This window comes from Alternaria metachromatica (genome assembly GCF_023757995.1).
Source record: "Alternaria metachromatica strain BMP 0045 chromosome Unknown scaffold_13, whole genome shotgun sequence".
Classification (NCBI taxonomy): domain Eukaryota; kingdom Fungi; phylum Ascomycota; class Dothideomycetes; order Pleosporales; family Pleosporaceae; genus Alternaria; species Alternaria metachromatica.
The window spans coordinates 386,137-395,851 of record NW_026055504.1 but is presented as its reverse complement, the minus strand read 5'-3'; the positions used below and the strand labels follow the sequence as shown (position 1 = coordinate 395,851).

Sequence of the window (9,715 nt, the reverse complement as noted above, 5' to 3'; positions counted from 1 at the left end):
TATTACTATACTCTATTAAACGCCTTGCGTCTTAAGTATATAAATATAGAACTATATTATCTTCTTAAAGCGCTAGGCTTATAACTATTACGTCTAGAAGCATAGAAATAAATAGAAGATAAATTATTATATTATAAGCTTACTTAGAAAGCTCTCTTAAGTAGCAAAGCTTCTAAGAGCTTATCTTAATCTATGCTAGTATAATTACGTGCTATGCTCTTAAGAAGTATCTAGAGGTACATTCTGCAATATAAAGTATTTAAAGCTTACTTCTAGTATAATAATACTATTAAATAAATAGTAGCTATATTAGTATTTTACTATTATAGTTACTCTTAAGAACTAAGAAAGTAGTTATCTTTCTTAGCTTAAGTTATATTATATTAATAGCTAAAGATTAAATATAGTAAGGCGTTAATATACTAATATAGGCGTTACTTAATATAAAGTTTCTCTTCTTAGTAAGACTTTAAAAGTAATATATTATTAGTTAAAAGCTTTAGTACTAATAGTAATATATACTAAATATATTAAAATCTTAAAATTTTCTAGTAGTTCTAGAATAACTTTAAAGCTAGGCGTTTTTTAATATCTTTTTACTAAATAAAGTCTATAAAATTAGATATAAGGCACTATTAATAATATATTAAATATAGTAGTATTATAGTAGATATAAGTTTCTTTTTATTTATAGTTAGCTTTATTAAATTTATAAAAATATATATTTTTTACTTTATAGCTTAGCTCTAATATTATATAAAATTAATAATAAATAATAAGTAGAGATTTTACTATTATATAATTCTAAGCTACTAAGTAGTAGTTTAGTTAAGTAATAGAGCTAATAAAAAAGAGTTCTAAGTACTATAAAAGAATAGAACTAGGCTTTAGCAAAACGTTTTAAGAGACGTTAATGCAGAAGTATACGTAGTCTTAGAAGCTGCTTCTTTCTTTACATTTTGGATGCGTGTATACAGCAAAGTGAAAGGTGACACGAATTCCCGCCATCCCTGGCGTCGTGAATTTGAGTCACTCTACCCCACTCAACTACTTCCATCAACCGCCTTCACCAGATCTCCAAACATCGCACTAAAGGTGTGATAATAGTCGTCCGCACTATCCGTCAAGAAGACCCAATCCGCCGTGTTCTCTACCTGCTGCACCATGAACTCCAGCACTTCTCCAGTCAGATTCGGCAAAGAATGCAGTATGACAGCCAGTTTCGAACGCCGAATCTTGTGTCCTTGCAATGGCACCATGACGTCTCTATCCAGCCACTTATCGAAAGTCTCTTCGAATACGACGGTAAGATCCGTGAGATTGAGGTAGGATTCTTGGAGCACTGTGGGCGAGGTGAGGATGGACGTGGGTATCAGACCGGGGTTGTGAGCTATGAAGCGATCGCTGAATGCTGTGTTGTTCTTGATCGCTTGATTTGCTGTCTTTAAGTATTCGTAATCGTCTTCATCGAAAGTACTTGGTGTCTCGTCCAAGAAGATTCCATCAACGCGCATCTTGGTAATATTTGTCACTTTGGGCCAACGTGCGTAGGTGTTGATTTCTGCCAATAAGCTTTCGATAGGCTTGTCTGCGTAGTCTGTTGCAACATATCCCAATGTGCGAATGTTTGGGTAGGCTCGGAGTTTTGGGACTTCGTCTAGGTACACTTGATCGGGGAGTGATCCCATGCAAGGGCCGGAGCAGGGGTTGATGATGACGTTAAAGTCCACATTCTTGTGCGCTTTTGCTCTAGGGTTTTGTTAGTATGTAACGACGCTCGAGATGGATGTGCCTACGCTGTGTACAGCGGTTCCCAGGCGCCCGCGCTTGGGTACACGTAAAGCGGCAGAAGTATGGACATATCGAAGCGGTATCTTGAGCGACGGCAATGGGGGATCAGAAAACTGAAATTGCAAGGCCTTCCGGAATTGAGACGGTCTTCTAGAAGCCAGGCTGCGTTGCGTCATGACCGCATTAGCCCGGGCACGTGTTGTACCTGACAGCGGGTGGTGGCATCATCCGCGTCTCCGGCCACGATCTCCAAATAACATGCCAGATTGCATATAAAGCAGTCTTCGCGACGTGTGCTATCCAGAGGTTTGAGGTACTGCGTTCGGTCCAATGGCAGTCGGTTACGGCAGATACGCTGGCTGAATTGGACATCCATATTGCTGACCAGGATCGCCAAATAACCGGGCATATGAGAACCATAAGGTGAGGAGATTCGCAGCGAGCCAACCAGCTGTGGAAAGAGTCCCTATTTCAGGATATACGGACAATGTATGAAATCAAGCCTCGACGCAAGCCCGCACGAATGTTGATCTCGACAAGAACTCCACAAGGAAGTTGCAGCTCTTGCGATGTATCTGGGGAATTGGACTCTTCATACCGTCTAGAAATCTCCATATCTGAGATTGCAGTGTGCCATTCAATCTCGCGCGGGGTATAATCGGAGCTCAACAGCTTAGTCCACAATCGTCCGGTTACAACATGGTATGCGATAAATATCGAGAATGGAAGTGTGAAGCCGGGTTTGTGGCAAGTCATCCAGACCATACCATAAAAGGTGTTGTAGGTGGAAAAATCGTTTCCACCAGGCGCAATCTCGATGGAGAGTTCTTGGCGGTCTTGATCCCATAGTCCCCGAGGTCGTGCGCTTGAAATCGAGTATTCTGATTGATCGAACTCAAAATGGAAGCAGTACATTGCACAGCTCATGAGATTCCTTGGGATTCGCGGCGGATCTTCGAAATAGAGTGTCTCGAGCTTCAGCTTTGACATCTTTGAATGTTCGAATATGTTTGGTGCAACTCTAGCGTAGAAATTGGCTTCGAGTCTTCGGACAAACAAACCGATCGATCTCCCATATTATTCTGCATCTAGTAGAAGCAAGCGAATAGGGTCGCTGCCCTTATGTCCTGGCACACGCCAGTTGCGAAGTTGCTCCGGACTGACGATTTCCAGAGATAATGGCGCATCAATCTTAAGACCCATATTCGACATAGCAAACGTACTGCGGCCTCGATCAACGCTCTGCGATTGTTCGAACACATCTGGCGACTTTGCTAGTAATCCGCAATAGCTAGAAGTCAACCCCCAGGTCGCTCTCCAGGCAAAGATCGAGTCGTCAGGAGTAGTTCTGATGATTTCTTCTTGCAATCGACTGAACGCATTTTCACCCTCGCCATACAACATCGGAATTTGAACTCCGAATAAGCCCATCAAACTATACGCGCGGTCTTCGATTCGAGTCGTCTTGCGAGTAGCCGCCCATGACATCTTTTGAGCGACAGACGACCGGCTCAAATCCCCGGTCCTCAATACGTATTCTGAGACCCCGGTAGCTCTTTCTAACCCATTATACATTCTCCAGGCTTCGATGCAAGTGAAATTTCCATCGTAGAATGCGAGGTTTCTTGGTGCGATAAGCTCCTGTAAGGTCCAACCTCTAGTGATCCATTTGCAGGGTTGCAATATCGTGGCAAGGTCAATCATCTCCCCCCAACTTTTATAATGCGTGATGTCAACACCCTCCAGGTGTACAGCACAAAAGCTTGAATGCTGGTACCATCGGTACATGGAATTGATTGCCTCCTGCAGCTCCGCGCTGCTGCTCTTATCAATACAACAAGTGTCTATCCAGAAATAGTCCATTCCCTTCTCCCTTGCGATGTTAGCCGTTTCCTGAATTTTGCTGTAACCAGTACGACTCTCGATCGCCCTACTGTCCAATAGAATGTCCAATCCAACCGACATCTTCATCGCGGCTACGAAGATTATGTCTTCCTCTAGTTCGGCTGGCAAAGCGTTGTATTGTTGCAGGAAGCGCATTTCCTGGTAGCTGACCTCTTCGTCTCCCCAAGTGTGGGAAAGTATTACGTATTGCGGGATTTGATCATCGTGGAAGACTTCGAACTCAAGAGTCCTAGCGTGTAGGAGGCGCATGATCCCTTCAACTCAAAGACCAATCATGCCTTGGAAGAGAGGAACGTCGGCTTCTGTCCACCAACACCTCGTAGGTTGCGGTTGCTGAGAGCTGTCGGACGTGTGGGGGACCTGTGCGGGGCCACAGATTGGATCGCGCAAGCTGCTGCGTATTGTAATGCAGCAGCAGGCTGTTGACGGATGCCGCAGGTATCACTGTGGGCAGGAAGTTTTCAGTTCGTTCCAAGGGAAGTAGCTGTATCCGCTCGTTATCTCCTTCGACATGAGTAGGGGCAAGGCAGAAATGGTACAGCTGCGTTAACCGCCCGAGGTGCAGATGACAGTGGCTGTGTGCATCGGCTCAACCCCCCGCCCACTGCAACTGCCCTTATATTCTGCCCGCAATGCCAGCCTTCCCGGTACCATACACTGTAAGACGACTCTGACAACCTTGGGATTCAACTTTGCCGAATACACCCAAAGGGCGATGGCAGACCCGGTGGCGGAAGCATGGCGAAGAGGACCTCGGGGCGATACAATGAGTCTCGATCGCCGCGAGGGACGTGTCTTTGACGATTGTGGTTGCGGGTTGCAAACTTGTAACCACAGTTAGGGAAACAAAGATTCACTGTCTACTGCTAACGGAAGCGTCGTTAGGGAGTATTGCAACCACTTTGATGAACAAAAGGATCCATGGATGCGACTCCTTTGTGATAGACCCTGCGCCAAGGAACTAACCCCACTTGGGCCGAGCCACAGGGATGGACGCGCAGCGATCCATGGATGCCGTCTTTTCTAATAAACACTGCGTACCCGGTACATAATCGTGGGCCAACGCCTCTGTGTGATTCTTCTTCTTATCAATTCAAATTCTCTACGATCGAGATGAGCGACTCAGAAGTTCTCGAACCATATCGCCTCACGGGTCCCAAGAGGGACATACTGGACCAATGCTTCACCGACGCCCCTGCACCACATGAGGCGTTACAGACACATCAAAAACGACCCATGCCGTCCAAGCTGCGTGGCAAACTTGATGAGATGTTAATTCCATCAGAAGAAATGAAAAAAGCCACATACCGGAGCATTAGTCGCGCGTGGGAGGAGTACGCAGCCGGCGGCGAGAACCCTAGCGCTTTCATGCGATCACCGACTGGAGCGCCTTACAAGATAGTCTCCATCGAAGGCAAAGGCCGCGGTGTCGTTGCAACCCGCGACATCAAAGCTGGCGAGATCGTTCTGCAGGAGTCACCCGTCCTGATTATGCCACACCCCGATTTTGTGCCGCTGATCTTCCTCCTCTTACCCAAGGAGGCCCTGGAAGCTATCTTGCTCTTGCATAACGCGCGACCTAACGAAATGCGGTTTACGAAGGAAAGAGGAGACAACGCCCACAACCGGCTCCTAGATACACTCATGGGTTGCGTGAACTCTAATTCATTCAAGGGTGAGGCTTCATTTGGTCCAATTGGAATGGTTCTTTTGACTGGATCCATGTTCAATCACGAAAGCAACTCAAACGTCAGGAGGCATTGGGATCAGCAGCTGGAGCAGATGGTGTTCAAGACCGTTCGAGATGTCAAGGAGGGCAAGGAGTTCACGGTCCATTACTCCGACTCTGCAGAGGATCTGAAGAAGTACGGTATCTGAAACATATAGCGGCCGTTACAACACGGAGGAGACCGCATCTGCTTAAATGGTAATAAAATACCGAAGTCAACAGGTGCCGCTCTACGCATCACATTCCGAGTGTGTAGGGAAAGCCGCACTGCTGGGCGTTGAGATGAAAATTAGGGTATCTTTAATAAGTGGTATCTAGAAACTCGAAATGCTAGTGCTGCTACTCGTATTTTTCGGCTTATGTGGTCCAAACTGGTCCATCTCCATTTGCACAAGTGATTGCTCATCATGATCTGCATGCCGTATTTCGAAGGTCTTGGTGTATGTGATAGCGTTTGGGTCTCGCGCGCCGTTCGAGACGGCCGATCGTCCTGGACCACTGGCCAGCGCACTGCCGCCCTTCTTCATGCCATGACTTTGGCTACCGTATGCGTAGTAAGGTCGTTCGGTGGCTTTGGTTGTGCCGAGGATCTTGGGGAACAAGTGTACGAGTATGACGCGTAGCGCAGGCAGGCAGGCGCAGATAATGCCGACATTGATCTCGATGTTAGACCAATTGATAACATCCGCTTGGTCCCATGTTGGATTGGATGAGGCCGCGAAGTTGACGAGAGAGGATAGACGAAGGATTGAAATGATGGTCACACTGAGGTTTGAGTCAGTAATTATCGTCGGTAGACCGTTGGAAGCAAAACTTACAATGTACCGACGCAGAACATAACAGCGACGCTAAGCTTCTTGCGCCAGGAGAGCTGCAGGTGGAACACCTCATACAAGGGTAAAGCGAGCATCCAGATGTCCAAGACTATGCTGATGATGGCATTTGTCCACGCTAACCCATTGATGTCGATACATTGGCCGGATCCTTCTCCATCCCATTTGGTCCAGTAAAAAGAGATCGGTCGGCATTGGAAGATAGCCACCAACGTGAAGGCAAGACCGTTGAGGCAGTTGAAGGCAATGGTTGCCCATAGTAGTCGCCTGATGCTGGGTTTCGGAAATATTCGCAGGAAGAAGAATAAGAGCGTAAGCTTCAGAAGCGCGACCTGAATGAAATAGAGGACTTCCAGAGCGTAAAGATATCTGACGAAGTCGGTGATTTGTTGGAAGCTGACGGTCCATACATCTCGTCCTAGACCGTTTGGAACAATAGCCCTATCGATGATGACCACAGACGGAACACCAGCTATTAGTGCGGCTAAGACACTGTAGTCGTCGTAGCCAAGTTCACCGACGGAGAAAACGGCTTTGTATATGATCCTGGAGAGCGCACAAACGGCGGTGACGATCGAAAGAATCAAGTTGGATACACGAATTGAATCGCCGGAGTAACGGATTGGAGCGTGACAACTTGTTGTGGTAACGTTTTTGGTTGCTAAGAATCGCAATCAGCAACAGTGAGCATGCTGACATAGCCTGGAGCACTCACTCAAACTCTGTCTCAGTGTGCAGGACTTCATTACACATGCCTCTACCTCGCCTTGCAGTTTGGCATCTGCACATACGGAGGCCTGGTCTGTATGCTGTACTGGCGATTGGGCAACTGCAGTGGCAAGACACACTTGCTGGAAAACAGTCAGTAAATGCTGGGGATATTGCTCCGTTTGAACATACCGCGCATTGAGGAAGTTGCTCAATCACTGCCAGTAGAGCCGATTCCTGAGCGACTACCAGCTGTACCCATGCCAGCAATGGGAAAAGCAAATGAAGGGGCCTCATCCTTCTTCGTACTCGCACACGACCTTCGTGTACGATCGAACGGCCAGGAAGTGTGAGGCGGAATGGAAAAGACTGCGATGGACCGGTTCAGACCCTTACTATAAACTCCGTGGGAGGTCGGGGAACATCAAGAGCTGTCAAGAATGCCAGGCCCAGTCGCTTAGTTTCCGGGGCCTGCTCTATATGAGACCATAAGGGAAGGGAATAACTGCAGGTACATTTAACCATTGGGCATGGTGGACGGCAAGTGCAGATTGAGGTATACAGTGGGGCTGGACCGCCTCTAGTGCCGCTCTTCGAGGGTCATGCATCTTCCGTACCAGAGGTGTATGTCTCGCCGTAGAGATGATCCCTGGCATATGCACGGAAGGACTTGCACTAGATTCCATGATTATTGAATACAACCAATGGGTCGGCTGAAACCCAGGGCGAATGGAGGTGTTGCCCCAGACCAGTCGAAGTGGGCCCTTGCTGACGCTTCGCAGGGCAGACGCTACCGACGACGGAGGCTATACTTTTCAGGAACAGTGGTCTGTCGACGCTAAGTGGACTTCGCCTAATATGCAGGTCGCTCATGAGGTCCAGGAAAGGAGACACGTCCTTCGTGTGCACCCTGGCTACCAGCAACCTTATCTGTCTGCCTGGTTAGCACAGAACATACGAAACTCATGTGAGAATTCTCCGATCATTGCCATCCAACTGCATACCCTGCCATAGCGTGTTTGCTTCCGTGTGTATTGAAGCCTTCGCGACTCCGGAAGGTTGACCAAAGATGGTGGTTCGTTCCGCAACGCCACAGACGAGCGATTTTGCGCACAGGTAAACAGCTTGGCGTACGTACGCCACTAGCACGCGTGCATGCCGTTTGCTCCACCTCGCGTCCGCTCAACCGCCGCCGAGCTTCGACCGCTACCGCTGCACTCTTCGCGGCTCAGAAAAATCACATGGGGGCCCATTTGCTTTTCGAAGATCATGTTCACTGACTCTCACAACGTCGACGATCGACTTGTGGAGACCGATGCGGTATTCGCGATACGCGAGGCAGGAATACAGCCTTTCCATGTGTTTCACGACATTCGTCTTACTACTCATCATCAGAGCTGCATACGAACGTGCCGCTTTTATTCACATGTCATTTGGACGCTGGTCTCAGTGTCACTGACGGGAGAGACTGCGGAGTGCAGGAACTTGACGGCCTGGAAACGGCCATTTTTTCGGCTGACGTTCCAAACCACTGTGTCGCAGCAAGGTGTGGCACGTATTCTTTAGCATACCCAAGGTCTGTGGTAGCCTTGAACCCAGCCGTTTTGTTGAGCATCAGCAACTTCCTGGTACGGTTCCAATCTCGCCGTCTCTGAGCTAAGAAGCGAAGCCCTCAATCATGTCGAGCATCCGGAAAAATCGAAATGATCTAGGAGCTATACCCCCGAAATCTTTCAGCCGCGCCCGAAGCATCATGTCTCTTGCGGTCATTGATTGGTGTGAGAAATTTTGTGCACCAGTGTTACTCAACAGCATTGCCACGGGAAAAGTTCTCGAATTCGTCGACGTTCCATGACATGGCTGCAAAACGTATCCCGGCTGATACCTCAGCCCTACAAGGTATACCTGATGCACGCTCGAAACATACCCATGCGATTGCGTGAAACTCCGTCGCTATCGCGTCCAATGTCCCCTTTCTTCGTGAGAATCGTCACTATCCGAGTCGGTATTAGTGGGGCAATTTAGTGATGGCATGAGATTTGACTCGCAGCGTCTTCCTCGATTCAAGCAAAACACGCGTGCGCATCCCTCAGGATCACGATACTTTGCGAATGATGTGTGGCGCGCATCAGGTTTCGCTGGCTCGTTGTCGGTCCGACGTCGTAATCCCCAGATCACGAGCGCGGGACCCTGCGATTTTGCTTTTCTGTTCCAGCCATGATGGCGCAAATCTTTGGGATTGCGTATACTAGGCGCATCCCGACTGCACATCCAAAGGTTTCTTCACGATCCAGCGCAGTGGCACCCTTACGATTGACTAACGCGTTAGCAGATGGCATCTTCCGTGCACGTGTCGTCGTCCAGTTACGCGAGGTCGACGATCTCCACGTAGCAAAGACCAGCGAAACCATCGAGTGCTGCAAATTCAGGAGAACAATCCTTACAGCTCCCACAACCTATGACACTCAGGCAACCTACTATCGAGAAGGTCATACAAGCTGAGTCCCCACTCTGCTCAGCCGCAAGTCAGCTCCAGCTGTCACTTTCGGGCCGCGCCCTCTGCAACGAGCCAACGTTTCGGTAACCAAACTTTGTATCTCCATAGCCACGCGTGACGACATGCGGCCAACGCAGGCATCGGCAATTGCCTTTACGCAAACGTAGGTAATTCACTCGCGTGGTCTTCGTTTACCACCCTCGGATCTACGCGGGTCGATCTCTCGGTTGCCTGTACCAAACGGTCAGTCAC

The 9,715-nt window shown here is 48.3% G+C and overlaps 3 protein-coding genes across 3 annotated transcripts; 1 reads left to right on the top strand and 2 right to left on the bottom strand.

The window, feature by feature from the left end:
* Positions 1–1,043: 1,043 nt before the first annotated feature.
* J4E83_006161 (uncharacterized protein) lies at positions 1,044–1,861 on the bottom strand (the record flags this gene model as incomplete). Its single annotated transcript, XM_049333076.1, has 2 exons — positions 1,044–1,749; positions 1,797–1,861. The coding sequence occupies 2 exons, from the start codon at positions 1,859–1,861 to the stop codon at positions 1,044–1,046; spliced, it is 771 nt and encodes a 256-aa protein (XP_049187766.1).
* Positions 1,862–4,932: 3,071 nt separating this feature from the next.
* On the top strand, positions 4,933–5,574 carry J4E83_006160 (uncharacterized protein; the record flags this gene model as incomplete). The annotated part of the gene is made up of 1 exon (XM_049333075.1): positions 4,933–5,574. One exon carries the CDS (start codon positions 4,933–4,935, stop codon positions 5,572–5,574), a length of 642 nt encoding a protein of 213 aa, XP_049187765.1.
* Positions 5,575–5,739: 165 nt separating this feature from the next.
* On the bottom strand, positions 5,740–7,263 carry J4E83_006159 (uncharacterized protein; the record flags this gene model as incomplete). Its single annotated transcript, XM_049333074.1, has 4 exons — positions 5,740–6,190; positions 6,244–6,919; positions 6,974–7,109; positions 7,159–7,263. The coding sequence occupies 4 exons, from the start codon at positions 7,261–7,263 to the stop codon at positions 5,740–5,742; spliced, it is 1,368 nt and encodes a 455-aa protein (XP_049187764.1).
* Positions 7,264–9,715: the final 2,452 nt, after the last annotated feature.